The sequence below is a fragment of the Homarus americanus genome, unplaced genomic scaffold (assembly GCF_018991925.1).
Source record: "Homarus americanus isolate GMGI-L3 unplaced genomic scaffold, GMGI_Hamer_2.0 scaffold40856, whole genome shotgun sequence".
NCBI lineage: Eukaryota > Metazoa > Arthropoda > Malacostraca > Decapoda > Nephropidae > Homarus > Homarus americanus.
The window spans coordinates 3,644,675-3,663,185 of NW_024734615.1; the positions used below are offsets into that span (position 1 = coordinate 3,644,675).

At 42.7% G+C, this 18,511-nt stretch overlaps 1 protein-coding gene across 5 annotated transcripts in view; it reads right to left on the bottom strand.

Annotated features, from left to right (window-relative positions):
• LOC121870365 (zinc finger MIZ domain-containing protein 1-like) overlaps positions 1–10,398 on the bottom strand; it is an 89,087-nt gene extending 78,689 nt beyond the window's left edge. For 3 of the 5 annotated variants that reach the window (XM_042372163.1, XM_042372161.1, XM_042372162.1), the window contains exon 1: positions 9,004–10,397. In XM_042372163.1, the coding sequence (XP_042228097.1) occupies positions 9,004–9,032 (29 nt within the window). In that variant the 5' untranslated portion in view covers positions 9,033–10,397. Of the gene's footprint in view, positions 1–9,003 lie in introns of all 5 variants that reach the window. The other 2 variants (XM_042372159.1, XM_042372160.1) reach the window with 2 other exon arrangements.
• Between the last annotated feature and the right edge of the window lie 8,113 nt (positions 10,399–18,511).

Below are 18,511 nucleotides of genomic sequence, written 5' to 3' on the forward strand. Positions count from 1 at the left end.
GCATCCATTTACTGTTCCTTTTTTAACGTGTTATACCTATTCATCCATATAAGTATACTTGTTGGGTATATATTAGTACCTATTTCACCCATTTTTCTCTGATATTATACACTGAAATGTCTTTAAAAATAAATATCACTCCTTAGAAAATAAGTCTAAAATTTCCCATATACAAAAAAAACAGCCATTGTTATTCACTTCGTTCACTCTACTGTTTTCTTATCAACCCGTTATTCACTTATTACTCTGGATACATGTAAGCCTTAAGTATATAATAATAATAATATTCTACCTCATCTTCCCTCACTATCACTCTCCCCGTGTAATTACAGTTTCTAATAGGTAACATTAACCTTCACGGTATAACAAGCTTATCGATTTTCACCCGAAGCCCTTGTTCCTATATATCTATCTATCCCGTTCTATCCATCGTTCGCTTTTCTATCCGGAATAGATGTACCGTACCACCTGGAGATTCACCTAACCTAACCCAAATAGCGTTAGGGTGGTTAATCTTCAGGTGAAATAAACTGGGGTGGTGATTCTTCAGGTGATATGATTTAGGTATGTAGTCCATCTTTTAGTTCATCGGTGTCTCGTGTAAATATAGACAGTCTTAGGTTAAAGGTCGAGTGGTGGGTGACCTTTACCACTCGTTCAGTCATCTTTAGACACAATACACGTGTTGTACTTCACCATCATCATAAGTTAGTGAATATCCTGTTATGTGTCCTGTGTGCTACTGCAACCACTTATTAACTCGTGCAAAAAAAAATATCTAAACAAACATTTGTCTACTCTACACTCAGGTTAGAGCTGGCATGCCACACACTCACTCATCCAAGCCTTTTTTCTTACACCTCACTACACCCTCACGGCCTCTCTACCTACCTACACCTAGATACAATCAATGGTCTTAATGTTAACGTGACTCTCATGATTAACTTGTGTATATTAAGCCTACCCATAACTTACACCCCATAATCTGTGTACATTACCGTCACTTAAGCTCATTCACTCGTTTCTATACACTTACACCTCTTTACACCTGACATCACTGGGTGTAAAATTAATCAGGTATACCTTCTTTCTGCCTCTGTCTACATCCACAACGGCCTAGTACTAACACCAGCGTTCCTACACTTACACAAGACACCCGGCAGGTGACCCCTACTGAAATCGGGGCCGTGACATGAATTTGCTAGCGCCGAAACTTTCAAATACTTGTGCGGTGTGTCTCCTTGAGTATATGGTGGTGGTGGTGTGAGGGTAGTGACGGTGAGGATGGTGGTGTGGTGGTGAGGATGGTGAGGATGGTGTGAGGGTAGTGGGGGTGAGGATGGTGGTGCGGTGGTGAGGATGGTGCTGTGAGGGTAGTGGTGGTGTGTGTGTGTGTGTATGGCTGTCTGTGGACGAGGATGGTGGTGGTTTAAGTGGTTGTGATGATGGTGGAGGAGGGCGTAGGAGTAGTGGTTGGTTAATCATGGATGTTGGTGATGGTAGTTTAAAAGGGAGGGGCATTATTATCAACAATAACTAACAAGAGATGTAGTCACAGTATCAATGGCAAGATGGCGATGAGGAGGAGGAAGAGGAAGAGGAGGAGGAAGAAGAGGAGGAAGAAGAGGAGGAAGAAGCATGGAAGAGAAAGAGGACATCGCTCTTCAAATTCATGCCTGGTATCCCCCGTGCAGGTTACTCTGTGTTGTATATATGTATAAATATTTAACTTCACTAAGTAATAACAAATGTTATCTCAACTTCTAACAACAACAATAAAACAGCTTTAGATAAAGAAATAATTGGTATTAATTCCCACCCCCAGCTTATTCCACCTGTTGACTAGACACCCCAGCTTATTTCGCCTGAAGATTAGACACTCCAGCTTATTTCACCTGGAAAGACATCATAACACTTAACCTAACCCCCATGGTAGCATTAGGGTGTCTAGTCATCAGGTGAAATAAGCTGGGGTGTCTAATCTTCAGGGTGATCCGGGTGAAATTATATCTCGACTGAAGACAAAAGAACATATAAACTACCGTACATTTAACAGACACAGGTACAGGCAGGGTAACATTTAACAGGTAACAGGCCACATTTAACAGGTAACAGGCCACATTTAACACACAGGTAACATTTAACAGGTAACAGGCCACATTTAAGACACAGGTAACATTTAACAGACAAAGGTAACATTTAACAGACAACGGGCCACATTTAACAGACACACACGGGTAACATTTAACATACAGACACAGGTAACATTTAACATACAGACACAGGTAACATTTAACAGACAAAGGTAACATTTAACAGACAACGGGCCACATTTAACAGACACACACAGGTAACATTTAACAGACAAAAGGTCACATTTAACACATACACACAGGTAACATTTAACAGACAACGGGCCACATTTAACAGACACACACAGGTAACATTTAACAGACAAAAGGTCACATTTAACACATACACACAGGTAACATTTAACAGACAACAGGCCACATTTAACACACACGGGTAACATTTAACATACAGACACAGGTAACATTTAACAGACACACACACAGGTAACATTTAACAGACAAACCACCAGCATGACCAAACACAGCCACTGTCTGGAGTTGTTACCGAGCATCTCTGAGTGGTGGAGCGGGTGAGTCAAGTGAGCTAACCTAACCCATCCCCGCCTTACACAACCCCTGCTGATAACACCCCACACACGGCCAGTTACGTACACCCCGCTACACCCACACCCTCAACCCTAGTAATACTATATACACTCACCTACGCCACACTACACCCACACCCTAGTATTACTCTATATAGCCTCCTACACCCTTACACAAGTATTGCTCTTTACACCTCACTACATCCCTCACCCGAGTAATACACGCTGCTACACCCTTCACAATGGATAGATTCATTCTACCCTCAGCTACACATCTGGTTCTGTAAAGATACCATAACTTACAAGCTATCCCTTTGAACAATGAATCTCCCTTGTAGACAACCTCTCCCTCCCCGTCCTAATTCCTCGCGTTCAACTATCCTCCCTTTAAAACAAACCCTCCCTCCCTCTCTCTATTTTTCTCCGTGAGGACAGTTCCTCTCTCTCTCTCTCCCACTCCAGTCAGAATTAATTTCTTTTCCTCCCTTTCTCCACCACCAGGACAATTCCTTTCTCTCTCCCCCTCCCTAGGACAACAGCCCCTCCCTCCCTCCACTAGAAGGATCTCATCCACCACCTCTACTTCCCACAATTTTCTACCCCGCACCCTGCCACGGTCGGTTACAGTACAGTCCGGATTCTGAAATATTCGTAAGCTTTAATTTCCTCCCAACAGCTGATCTGAGGATGTATCGAGCTCATTCACTTACACAATGACGGCGGTTTATATTGAGTTGAATTTGTACCACGACTTAGACTATAATTAAGATCAGTTTTCTTATTATCTAAAGTTGTGGTGAAAATGTTACCGTACGAAGTGTTGAGACTGTGGCTGGCCTCAGAGCTGCAACCCTAACCTACCTCTGAGCCGCCGAGGGTTGCCAGCGACGACTTTCCCAGGCCCTACATAGGACCCCTCCCCCTCTCCTTTCCTCCACAACCCCTGTCTCTCTCTCTCTCCCTACACATCGCCCCTCTCTCTTTCTCTCTCCCTACACCCTTCTCTGTTCCTTAACTCGCCCCCCCCAACCCCTCCCTTCCTTCGACCCTTCAAAATCCCTCCCTCCCTAGACGCCGCCCCACCTTCCCATTACCAGCCACATCTCTCCCTGTACCCTCCCTCAAATGTGTAGGTTTCAGTGTCGCGTTGTCATTCCCGCTGTCAGAATCAAGTGATATATTTCCGTCTCTAAATGGTGACGATGGACTCAAATTGACTGTGGGGCCGAACTGACGACGGTGGCCTGTCTCGTGGAGTAGCCTAGTGTGCAGTTTAGGGTATCCATTGATTAAGTACATGCCAGCAAGCAGGAGTTCTAGTACCGATCTAGTTCTGTTTACAGGGAAAGACACTTGGTGACACGATTAGGTCTGCAAGTAAGCTTTCTACTACTGATGACAAAGTTTAAGTGTACGAGCTAAAGATCCAGGGTTGTAGACATGACCGAGTATGCAAGTAAAGGATTGAGTGGTATTGTCAGTTTTACACACCAAGTTCTGATACTGATGACAGGTTGTTTTGATCATTTCTCTGCTTCAATACCAAAGGTCTCTTGCAATCTACCGAAGCTTAGGTACATAGCTTATTCTAACCCATGACTAAACACCCTAATGCTACCTAGGGATTAGATTAGGTTAATCTTAAGGTGAAATAAACTCAGGCTAATCTGCAGATGAACCATACAACCATTTATGATATTCCTTCGGTCAGGTTAATACTGAAGACAATATATCTAAGGACGCTACGAAGGTAAACTCATGGCTGTGTGTAAACAGTACCGGTAATAACAATAAAATTAATAATAATGATCATCAAATCCCCCTCGCCGACAAAAATGGGACATATATGATAATTTAATGTTATGATTCCTATGACCCTGCCTTGACAACAAAATTATGCTGCTACTACAGCGTGCGGTCTACAAGGATGTCTTTGGTCTAACCTAACCTGACTGGACATATGAGTCATGATACATAATAAATACAAACTTCATAACAGTTCAGATCCTTCTAATCGTGAGAACGTCATATGAAGTGTGACTTCCAACTAGCCTAGCACAGCTGACAGTGGCCTCTCTCAGCCAGAATAACAGAGTTGCCCCTCGGCGCAGCCACCCACTATCTGATAACATACGATAACTCTAAGTAACCTCGACCGCATTCATGACTGACCCCAACTTCTACCATCCTCCACCATGGCCTGGATTCACCAAGGCTCTTACGATAATTCCCCCCCCCGGAACTGCAGGTATAGGAGCGCATCTAACAAGCCAACTTAAGCTAAGACATAAACGGGATTTTAAAAAGATCTTTAGATATATTTAAACACAATTGGTGATACAAGATCGTAGGTACCTGTCTGACCTGGACTACGACATACACACGATTGACATAAATGGCACCAAAACTGTGTCGAGATTATTACAATGACGATGCGTTCTCTTACCTCCAGTTGTATTAAACAAAAATCTCCCGAGGTTTCGTGATCACCTCTAAAAGAGCTTAAAGTGACTGGCTAATCCATAACATGCAATTCCTTCTTGAAACCAAGACCTCAGAACTTAGCAATACGAAGGATGATTATAAAGCTAAGACAAAAAAATCTCCAACAGTACTTTCGTTATGACGTGATAACTCCGTATATCTTGTAGGTTAAGGTGGCGCTTTTATACTTAAACCTGTACTTGAACTGATGCTTTTGAATACATTTTATAGTTCTGAGATTGAAAACTTTAGTGTTGTTTTTCTAGCGTAAATAATAAAACTCTGAAACCGAAATCTTCCTTCTGTCAATATGTTGATTAAAATGTCAGTCTAGAAACCAAAACCTTAAAACACCTTCGCTTCGTCTGCTTCATAACCAACCACACGACGCAGAACTTCACTGCTTATCTAGGACAGTAAATACATTCTTTATCCACTACGGATGTCGTAACAAACGTTTATCAGACGCTCGCAATGCTGAAAGTCGAAAACTGTTGTAAATACTGTATCCATCACTCTGTGTATTGAACGTTGGCGATACTGTACTAATAACTGGCTGGAAGTGGTATTAAAAGGTCTGGTAAAGGTGTGCTGTAGCCATCACTGTATGGGTACCAAACGCTCCTTAAACTCTAATTAAGAGGTACTGCGAGGGAGGGAGGGAGGCAGGGGTTCAGTGACTGGTGCTGAGTGGTGAGGGAGGGAGGCCAGGTTATCGACACTCCCACCAACTCGCCCAGTGCAAAGGTCGAGCACGGAAAAAAAGGGAACCACGGTATTCTATTCACAATAACCACAAAAACGTTCGAAATCACACACTTTACAAACTGGGAATGCATAAGTTAATTGAAGTTACCCTTGCCGAACTGGTGACAACAATCTGGCCCATGTTAGACAATATCGGACGGTATCAATATGTAAATAAAGCATAGTTTATGCGGCCCTCCAAGGAGCAAGTCCTTACGTGTTGGTATGTCGGTCCCAGTGTAGGGCTGAGGTGACCTCCCGCGCTTACCCTAACAAGCCCTCCCGCCCCCCAATACCTAACCCCCCCTTGACCTCCTCCTCAGCCCTAGTGAGCCTTTAAATGCCCGTAGCGCGCGCCCTCACACAAAGCACTAACTCACAACCCAACCGCAGACCCATTCCATTTGATTTGACTAATCTTTTATGCTAATATGGTTTCTATCCTCACTAAACTGCCTATAAGAGTCAGTTATCTACCTAGTAAATCAAAATATAGAACTAATGACACTCCCTAGGCAGTGTCAAATTATACGAACTGTATTTACGAGAAGATATAAATTAAACAATTACTTGTCCCCGGCCCCGTCATGCCTCCTCAGTTCCAGTTGCGGAAAACATATCGTACCCTCTTGGCTTTCACGATCGCATTGTATTGCCAACATAAGCGGGGCGTTTCCGAGCGTAACGCTGATTGTTCTTTTGTATCGTCGCACATTTTCGATCATTTTGGTAAATTTGTCGTGGGTTTGGTAACACTGGTGCTTAGCCGCTGCCGACGCGTGATATTATTTATGGACTATATCATTACATACCAATTGAATGGGAACCATCCCGTAATGAAATAACTGAGCATATTTAGTACAACGCCGGCGGAGTAGACCACTGACAGAATATAATCACCGTTAAATTCGTGTATGACTGCCCCCCTTCTATTGATTGTATTTGGTGATTCTTTCATTGGTGCTCCTGGGTGGGAGGGTGGAGGAGGAGGGAGAGCAGTGTCTGTGGGACAACTGGTGGTGGTGGGTCTTGTACCTCATGAACGATATTTGGCGGACGATCAAACCGTCTCTAATAGTTTTGGCGGACCTAATTTCGATAATGGAAAAGCTTTTGCTCCACCTCCAGCGACCCCGGCAAGAACTACCTTGTTTACCCGCAGGCTTTTGTGGGGAGTCACGCTGATATTATCATCCCGAGAATGCACTCCCAGTAAGAGGATCCACTTCCCTCACCCACCAACTAATTATCAATAAAAAATATAAAAAGATGACGGGGTTATAACCACTGGACAATTGCTATCAACAAAGAAGCCGAAAGGAAATTAATGGCTTATGGACTATACTCAACAAATACGGTTACTACACATATTGATGGAAATCGACGGGTGAAGGGAGAGTGGAAGAGGGTAGGAGAGGGAAGAGGGGGAGGGAGCGAGGTAATAGACCCAACAAAGAATGTCTATCCGGGGAGACTGGCTGAGCAGACCCACCACCAGGGTTAACTGTTACCGGGTGATGCCAGTCGCTTGTGTCTCTCTCTCTCTCTCCACCAATTAGCCCGAGTCGACGAAAATCAATCGTGTGTAGAGTGTAACGTCTCCCTGACAGTGCTTGCGTGAGGACCTATCACAGCACGCGTTCACTTACCCAACCATTTCCCTAAACCTGTACCCATTAGCCTAACATATTTCCCCCAAAGTGATCCACTAGCCAACATATTTCTCACCAAAGTGATCCACTAGCCAACATATTTCTCCCCAAAGTGATCCACTAGCCAACATATTTCCCTAAATCTCATGTACTACCCTTATATAATTTCCCCCAAATCAGCCACTATCTTGAAATATTACCCTGAGCACCTGTCATCACGAGACAATTTCCCCAAACACTCACGCACTTGTCTTCCCCAAAACACGTGCACTAATCTTCCCCAACACTCGTACAGTTATATTCCCCAGCACACGTGCACTAATCTTCCCCAACACACGTGCGCTTATCTTCCCCAACACACGTGCACTAATCTTCCCCAACACACGTGCACTAATCTTCCCCAGCACACGTGCACTAATCTTCCCCAACACACGTGCACTAATCTTCCCCAACACTGGTGCACTAGCTTAACACCCTCACAGTTCAACGCTCAACTGTCATCTTTCCCAATCTTCTTTTCACCTCTATGTCGCTTCTTGCGTTTGTTGGCATCTCCCACCTGTAAACCCTTGCGTCCATAAGTGCTCGTGACAGTCGATCAATAAAGCACTGTTATGAATACTTGTTATATAATGTAATTCAACAGGTATATGGGATGTCTTTCAGTGCCAATCATTACATCACACAACGTAATTCACTCAATATATTTGTTTTCTATTACGCTGGGCTAAACCTCAATAAACGTCATTGTATGTATGAATGCATTAATAAACACTAATAAGCTTGACCAACACGCAAGAACACTACTGTGAAAAAGCATATTCCGGTTCAATGTGTTCACTGGAGTGATTGTTCTCCGAGTTGTAACCAATATCGAATTTCACAATTTGCAAGCATGTCCAACCTCCAATTACATTCACTTTCCAATTTTCGTAATGTATCTATCGTAATACACTACTTTCCAATGATAATTACTCCTATACGATGATTTTTTTTTCTTCTTACAACTAAGCCAATTTCTTTTTATTCTGTTCAAGCAGCACAACAAACCCTTTCACCATAAAGTTCGACGTCACAGATTTCACCAACACAATGAATAAGCAATAAATCAGATGACATTATCGACAGGACACGAACAAACACTTTATCCTACCACTTTCATCTCTACAGTGGTGTAAATGTTTATATTATTGTTTTTTTGTAAGATTAAACACATGGTTGAGGCACTACAGTAATGTAAATATTTTGCTGTAATGTGTTCTCGTAAGATATACCAAGGTTAAAGACAGTAAAGGAGTGAACGAAGTAAATATGCTATTATTTTCTTATAAGGAAGAGGCACAAGGCTGAAGACACTACAGTACTATGCAAATATATCAGTTTTCTTTTAAGGTAAAACAGAAGGTTGGGACACAATACTGAGCGGGTCAGTCGGATACTAACCTCTCTAGCTGAAGGCTAAACATGTCCATGGCCAACAGTGGCCAGGCACTCTACGCGGCCAGCGTGCTTCACCATCAGGAGGGTGAGCCACGCCAAGCCACGGGGTCACACGTACCGCTCAGGCCAACCTCCGTTGACCTGCCTTAAATCCGATACGACAAGTCCCTTCACTGAATGTTGGCGGGGGGAGCCCACGGGCGGGGAGCCTCGGTGCACCACACTCAGTTCACAACTTATTGACAGATCAAGTACTGTATCAAATCCTTCTGGCAACCTTGAAGCAATATAGCACCTACACACTCAGTCCAACACTCAAGGATGTTTTCTTAAATCCTTTAGGTTAAGTAGTAAATATCACTTCATTCTCTTGTGAGTACACACAGGGAGGGGAAGAGAGTGCACCCCGGGGCTGGGTAGGTCAGCGTGCACCTCAGTATAGCTGGGGTCACACCCTCCAGAGCTCACACTAGTAGAGGGGAAACTTGCAACCCCGAGTCAAAAGGAGGGGTCAGGTGAGGTCAAGAGTCGATGCCTCCTCCTTTTAAAGTTAAAAGTGTGTTGGGTGGTGTGTGTGAAGGGGGCGCAGTAGCCACTGGTGTGTCCTCAGAACACTGCGAACACTGGATACACGGGCAGCATTGAGAACGCTCCACGCAAGGTACGATTATTATCCACTGTTCCCGTGATGCTGCTCGAAGGTAATCACTTGGTCACCACACTTTGTACCAGACATACGCTGCTGGGACCACACATACCTGGGATCAATTATTATAAACTTTATATTCCCGAAGAAAACACACCACTTTGGATCAATCACTTTCGACACTGTTGCTCAAATGTTTATGTAACTGTAAATTCCAGTTTGCTATTGAAGAACTTCACTAATTAGTACACTGTTGTATTTGACATTTATTCATTCACAAGCCTTTTGTATATATCTTGTTTATTTTGTACACAATTGATACTCTTTCTTCTATCAATTCACATCTGATGTTTTGTACAATTACTTTATCTCAAAGTTAACAATCAAGTGAGTTTCAACACACCACAGGGCACTTAAAACTTTGGACCAGGATAGTTGTCCACGTATGTTTGGATCACTGTTGCGAGCCTCTGCTTCACTGCACAAATGAACTCTGTTTGTAACTACAGCCAATAATATAACCCAACAAAACTCACAAATATGTCAACACCTTTATCAATCACAATATATAAGCATCCATGGGTTGCCGAGGAAATATCCTTGTTTACATGTATGACAGGAGAGCGGCCACGTTCACATAACAAGCCAGTCTCGTGGGGAGTGAGGCAGAAGGTGGCACAGAGAGACAACGATCACACGTCTTCTCCTGGTCGGTCAACAGAGGTAACTGGCGGCTGAGAGCGACGTACGTACGGACGGCTGGCTGGGTTGGCTGGCTGGCTGGCTGGCTCGACCACCTCCCACAACTCTCTGACTTGCTCCTCAACTAACCAATCTATTACCCTAAGTGGTATAATTAATTTTTATTGTCATGATATCTTAATTAACATAATTTGGGAAAAGTTTATGCCATCGAAGAGGAGCTGTAACCGCGATAATAAATTGATATGACAAAAAGAAATTGATAGTTTGTGAGGTGAGCGTTGTGCGGCAAGGAACAAATGGCATCTCACAGTGCGGGGTGCGCCGAGACTCGCCGACATATGCGCCTCTTTTCTAATTATTTTCACTTCCTCTTCTCTTTCACGCAAGGAAATGTTACAAACACTCAAGGTTCGGACACCCGGGAGCTTTATACTTTATTACTCCCGGGAAGTACGGCTAGCAAGCGCCCATAGAAGCCGGAACATGAAAATCGCGATACATTCTTCAAGAGGCTGATAAACTCTCGAGTGACGAACATCTGGCATCCCAGCCCGGGCCCGTTGCCACCACCACCCTCACACGATGATTGCTGTTATCTTTATTAATACGTTTATTATTGTCTCAAATATCTACGCTAATTTACCCAATCGCGCACAATTAATCTGCATAATTTGGCTTTACCCTAGATTGGTAAAGGGCAATCCCAGACCCACCTCGAGGCTGGAAAAATGTATAAATATACCTAATCAAAATCGATTGGGACAGAAATAGATGAGCAAAAAGAGTGCGGTGGTAGTTGTAAGCGTAAAAATGGTCGCTGGGACCCGCTTGGCTGCTCCCTGCCGACTGTGACACGCAGAGACGAAACAACACACCCTAACAGACCTGTGGGGGAGGGAGGGGTAGTGCAGATCCTCCACACTCCTGAAAGAGGACTCAATCACCAACTGTTCATTACCGACCAGGACAAAGTGTGTGTGTGTGTGTGTGCGTGTGCGTGTGTATATTTTGCATTTCTCGTCTTTTTTTGTTTGTGTGCGGGCATGTATGAGTGCGTTTTACGTGAATGTGTAATGCATGCATGTATGGGCGTACAATGTGTGTGTGTGTCCTTGTTTGAGTGCGTGTATGCGTTCGTGCCTATGTATATATGTATGTATGTATGTGTGTATGTATGTATGTATGTATGTGTGTTGTGTGTGTGTGTGTGTGCACATTATGTACGCCCATTCACGTGTGTATATAATCGAACACAACCTAAAACACACAAACTAATTAAGTGACCGAAATTTTTGTCTCCAACAAGGGAGGAGGACGATGAGGAGAACGATTATATTCTCTGGAGATTACAGGAGTTATTGTTTGGAGACACAGAGAAATGGCGCTTGGAGACCATAGGAAACAAAGTGCTTGGAGACCATAGGAGAGATAGTGCTTGGAGACCATAGGAGAAATGGTGCTTGGAGACCAAAAGAAAAATAGTGCTTGGAGACCATAGGAGAGATAGTGCTTGGAGACCATAGGAGAAATGGTGCTTGGAGACCAAAGGAAAAATAGTGCTTGGAGACCATAGGAGAAATGGTGCTTGGAGACCAAAGGAAAAATAGTGCTTGGAGACCATAGGAGAAATAGTGCTTGGAGACCATAAGAGAACTAGTGCTTGGAGACCATAGGATATGTAGTGCTTGGAGACCACAGGAGATATATCTAGAGCTTGGAGACCATAGGAGATGTAGTGCTTGGAGACCAGAGGAGATATAGTACTTGGAGACCATAGGAGAGATCATTCTTTGAGACCATAGGATATATACCTAGTGCATGGAGATCATAAGAGATGTAGTGCTTGGAGACCATAGGAGATGTAGTGCTTGGAGACCACAGGAGAGAGTGTTTGGAGACCACAGGAGAGTTAATGCATTAGGGAATCACTGCTTGGAGAACAAAAAATAAGGCACAGCTCACAGGTCCAGTGCTTGGAGACCAATCTTTCGGAGGCCATTGATCTAAAGCCAGGAGACCGGAAGAGGAGACTCACCATCACTTTCAAGGTCACAGAGCAAGCTGGTTCATGATCTGGAAACCAAAGGCTATTTTTTTAATAAGACCGGGAGACCAAAGGAAAAGACCTATTGCATGGAGACCACAGGGGTAAGAATCACGGTTTTGGAGACCCCGGGAAGACAACAGTCAAATTTGAAGACCCACACAAGAGGTCCTTCAAAAGTTGGAGGCCACAAGAGGTCCGTTATACGTTGGAGGCCACACAAGTAATCCGTCACAAGTTGGAGACCACATAAGAAGTCCGTCACAAATTGGTGGTCACACAAGTAATCCGTCACTCGTTGGAGGCCACACAAGTAATCCGTCACAAGTTGGAGGCCACACAAGTAATCCGTCACAAGTTGGAGGCCACACAAGTAATCCGTCACAAGTTGGAGGCCACACAAGTAATCCGTCACAAGTTGGAGGCCACACAAGTAATCCGTCACAAGTTGGAGGCCACACAAGTAATCCGTCACAAGTTGGAGGCCACACAAGTAATCCGTCACAAGTTGGAGGCCACACTTTAATGAATTGCTAAGTAGAGACCAATCACAGGTAGGAGGGGACATGTAGGTACAAAGGTGAGTAGGTAGTCAGGAAGGAGGAGAGAGGGGTTATTTTATAGGGAGGGAGGGAGGTAGGTAGGTAGGTGGGGTGGTAGGGGTAGGCAGGTGGGTGGGTAGGTGGGTGGGTGTAGTAGGGAGGCAGAAGGTGGAGAGAGGGTGTTTCAGGAATGGGGGGGTGTTACATAAGGAAGAGAAGGACCCACTTGAGTATGATAATTGGTTCGTGATGTCCTTGGCTGGTCGAGCGCTGTGCCGGACTCATTGTGTATGTTGTCAGCCTTCCTCACAACACACTCTACCGGTAGTGTTAGTTTACCCCCACAACCTAACTTAGCACTATCATGTACTGGGTGTTGTATCACTGTGTTTATCCAGGCAGGAAGCGTTATACTGTGTACTTATCAAACCTACCAATATTTCTCATTACTTCCCACTAATCAGTAATGTTATCAGTAAGGCTTCTTCTGTGTGCGTGTGTGTGTGTGTGTGTGTGTGTTATCAGCGTGACAAATAATATCTCTACCATGTCTGTACAGAGCAAACACACACACACACACACACACACACACACACACACACACACACACTATGAACATAAACACTGTGTCATCTCTCCTTCCTAGTGGGTGATCACCTGAAGTTTAACCTCCCCTAGGTAATTACACCTTGATTAAATACCCTAACGCTACTATACCTGGACTAGGTTGGATTACAGAGTGTGTTGAATTGGATTAGCTTAGGTTATAGATTAGGTTATAAGTTAATGTCTATGTTGTAGGTTAGGTTAGGTAATGGTTAGGTTAGGTTACGTTAGGTTAGGTTAGGTTAGATAATGGTTAGGTTAGGTTAGATTAGGTCAGGTCAGGTTAGGCTAAGTTAAGTTAGATTAGGCTTAGTAAGAGTGGCTAATCTTAAGGCGAAATAAACTGGGGGGGTGGGGGTTAATCTTCACATGACCCCCAAAGCTAACAGCGTCCTACAAGACAACACCACGGACTGTGACCTGAGAACTTATCATTAAACCTGAGAGTAGGAACGAAATCGAGGAGTCATTTAAAGCTTGTTGTGCGTGGCTGGCAGCTATCAGGAGTGACAAATACAGGCAAGATGGCATTGTCTCGTCTTATCAGCTAAGATTAGATAAGTTATGGGAACCTGTCAAGATACTGAGTCGTTAAGAGGTACTGTAGTTAAGTGATTGTGAGAGCGCTATTAAGGCTGTTACAGGTGCAGGTAGGACACTTTGTTTCTGTATAACCTAACCTAACCTTAGCCTAACCAAAACCTAACCAGAACCTAACCAGAACCTAACCTAACCTAATCTAACTTAAGCCTAACCAAAACCTAACCAGAACCTAACCTAACCTGTATATCCACACACAAGTATTAGCCACATATACTTTCAGAATAAAAACAAATCGTAAGTTTAGTACTGCGTTCTTCATTCGATACGCCACGTAGGTTGCGTAATAGTCACGGTAAGAGTAGACAAGACATTTAACATTCTACTAGAGTACAATATGTTAACATTTTACTAGAATACAATATATTAACATTCTATTAGAGTACAATAACATAAAATAAATAATGACATCAGTATAATTATCAACATCAAATTAACATCACTTAAGTAAATTATAATACGTTATAAATATAAACGTAATTATCATATTCTAACATTTATTAATCATGTTATGTTTACAGGTTAAATACAGAGGAAAATCCTGTATAAAAATGACTAATTGAAAAAGTATAATGTTTTAATATTTAACTGATTTCAACAAGAGCGTGATTGGTTACTGAGGCTTATTATTGCTTATTATATACAGGTAAACGATCACGAGGGAGGGTGAGGTAGGGTGAGGGAGGATAGTAGGTGACGGAGGGTGGTAGGTGAGGGAGGATAGTAGGTGACGGAGGGTGGTAGGTGAGGGAGGGTGGTAGGTGAGGGAGGGTGGTAGGTGAGGGAGGGTAGTAGATGAGGGAGGGTGAGGGAGGGTAGTAGGTGAGGGAGGATAGTAGGTGACGGAGGGTGGTAGGTGAGGGAGGGTGGTAGGTGAGGGAGGGTAGTAGATGAGGGAGGGTGAGGGAGGGTAGTAGGTGAGGGATACGGTCGTTGCATAGCTATACCCGGGAAGGTAGGGAGAGAAGGGAAGGGAGGGAGGGAGGGGGCCAGAGGGAGAGAGTAAGGAAGGAAACGAGACATGAAGAAAGGGAAGGAGAGAGGGAGTAACGTAGAGATGAAGGAAGGAAGGAAGGGAGGGAGAGAAGGAGAGGAGAACACCACAGACGAACACACAAACAACAGTAAATTGGTCGCCAACTTTCTCTACAGCAGTTTAATTTTCTCTCTCTCTCTTTTTTCGCTTTCTCATTTTTTTTCTTGTTCTCGTTCTGTCTCCCTTCTTTCCTGGGCCTATTTTCTGTTTTTTCTCTTTATTTATCTTTTTTTTCCCTTTCTCTTTCTCTTTTGTTCTGTCTCATCTTTGTTTTATTTATTTTGTTTTTATTCTCCCTAAAAATCTAAAAAAAGAAAAACATACAAAAACAAACACAAGAAACATCAATAATTAAAAAAAAAAAAAAATAAATAAAATACATTCAATAAATACAAAAAATACAATACTTCTACAATAATAAAGTAAATTATTTAAACAACAAAATTATTTCACTCAAATTATATAAGAAATAATTACCAAACAAACAAACAATTACATAACTAAAAATAAATAAAATACAGTAACAAAACCAACCATGGCAAGAACTACTACAACCACGAGAACAACAACTACAACAACCACAACAACTACAACAACTACAACACAATTACCACAACCATCACAAGAATAACAAATACAATAAACAAAACAATCACTAGAATATCAATAACCACAAAATTAACAAAAAAACGACAAGAATGACAACCACAACACAATTACCAAAACAATCACACCAGACAATAACACAACCAAAACAAACACACCTAACAACAACAAAAACAACAACAGTACAACTTTTACTAGATTAAAGAGACCAAAATTAACTCAAGAGAGGAATATTTTTTGGCATGTATAACACCTTGTTGTTGTGAGTTCTAACTACTGCATTCTTAGATCTTATGGGGGACGGGAGAAGAGAGATGAGAGGGAAGGAGAGGGATAGGAGAGGGGAAGTAGAGATGGAGAGAGACAGGAGGTGGAAAAGGAGAAGAAACATGAGAGGGAGGGAGTGAGAGGTATAAGAGAGAGGAGAGAGGAAGAGAAAAGGGTGGGGGAGGAAAGGTATAGGAAGGGAGAGAGAGAGAGAGAGAGAGAGAGAGAGAGAGAGAGAGAGAGAGAGAGAGAGAGGGAGAGAGAGAGAGAGAGGAGAGAGAAAGGAGAAGAGATATTAGCAGTAAGACAGGGAGAACAAGGCATCACAAACACCACCCATAACAGTTGTAGAATAAATAACAACCACTATCGTAATACATAAACGATAAAACAAAAATAATCACAATATCTACAACTTTACAATCACAACTTTCGAAATCACAGAAAAACCAAACCAAACCAGATTAAACCAGACTAAACCAGATGAAACCAAACCAAACCAGACTAAACCAGACTAAACCAGATGAAACCAAACCAAACCTAACCAAACCAGACTAAACCAGACCAAACCAGATGAAACCAAACGAAACCAAACCTAACCTAACCTAACCTGACCAGACCAGACCAGACCAGACCAAACGAAACTGAATCAAACCAGACCAGACGAAACCAAACCAAACCTAACCTAACCTAACCTAAATGTAACCAACCTTGATTAACCAACCTAGCTTAGCCTAACAAGCAATTCTTAGGTTTAACTCATATCAACACACACTGGGGCTCACTGCTCAGGCGTATCAGGATGAAACCGACTTTATCCAGGTGATGCTCGGAAACAAACCAAGAAACGAATTCGTAATATTTTGGTCACTTTCTTATAACCAACATTAACGAATTAGTAGTATTATTGTCACTTTCTCGTAACCGTCACTAACGAGTTCGTAATATTTTGGTCACTTTCTCATAACCATCATTAATGAATTCGTAATATTGTTGTCACTTTCTCATCACCATCATTAACGAATTCGTAATATTGTTGTCACTTTCTCATCACCATCTCTAACGAATTCGTAATATCATTGTCGCTCTCAGAACATAATTAACGAATTCGTAATATATCTTCACTTAACGGAGTCATATTCTTATTAACTGTTAAATACTTACACGTTAAAAAGTGGTTAAATATATGAATATTATTTATATGTCAATAAATATTATATACTTGTTACTATAGTTGATATATGCTAATATTATTGTGTGTGTGTGGTGATGGTTGTGGTTGAATTGTGGATGTTGTGAGTGTTGTAGCTGGTTTCTGAATGTTGTAGATGCATTGTAATTGTGATTGTAGTAAGCGTTAGTTGTTGTGAGTGTTGTAGATGTTTTCGTGGTTGTTGTGATTGTAGTTATAGTGGATTACTTAGGAGTTGTGTTTCTTGTGATGCTTATTATAACTGTGTTGTGATGCTGAGGGTGTTGTAGGTGTGGTGTGGTTGTTGTGATGCGGAGGGTGTTGTAGGTGTGGTGTGGTTGTTGTGATGCTGAGGGTGTTGTAGGTGTGGTGTGGTTGTTGTGATGCTGAGGGTGTTGTAGGTATGGTGTGGTTGTTGTGATGCTGAGGGTGTTGTAGGTGTGGTGTGGTTGTTGTGAGGGTGTTGTAGGTATGGTGTGGTTGTTGTGATGCTGAGGGTGTTGTGGTATGGTGTGGTTGTTGTGATTGGAGGGTGTTGTAGGTATGGTGTGGTTGTTGTGATGCTGGAGGGTGTTGTAGGTGTGGTGTGTGGTTGTTGTGATGCGGAGTTGTGATGCGGAGGTGTTGTGGTATGGTGTGGTTGTTGTGATGCTGTGTAGGTATGGTGTGGTTGTGTGATGCTGAGGGTGTTGTAGGTGGTGTGGTTGTTGTGATGCGGAGGGTGTTGTAGGTGTGGTGTGGTTGTTGTGATGCTGAGGGTGTTGTAGGTGTGGTGTGGTTGTTGTGATGCGGAGGGTGTTGTAGGTATGGTGTGGTTGTTGTGATGCTGAGGGTGTTGTAGGTATGGTGTGGTTGTTGTGATGCTGAGGGTGTTGTAGGTATGGTGTGGTTGTTGTGATGCTGAGGGTGTTGTAGGTGTGGTGTGGTTGTTGTGATGCGGAGGGTGTTGTAGGTGTGGTGTGGTTGTTGTGATGCTGAGGGTGTTGTAGGTGTGGTGTGGTTGTTGTGACTATACATTATACAAGTTATAATTAATACACTTACTTTAAATTTTGAAATTCAAGTCAAAATGCTCCGTGACTTACAATACCAAGCTGGATGTTACTTAAAGTGTTGTAATATAAGTAACAAACACCTAATTGAACATTATCTATAGTTACTTACATTGTTCCTTCTATAGTGTAAGTAACAAACATCAAAGTCAACATTATCTAAAGTTACTTACATTGTTCCTCTATAGTGTAAGTAACAAACATCAAAGTCAACA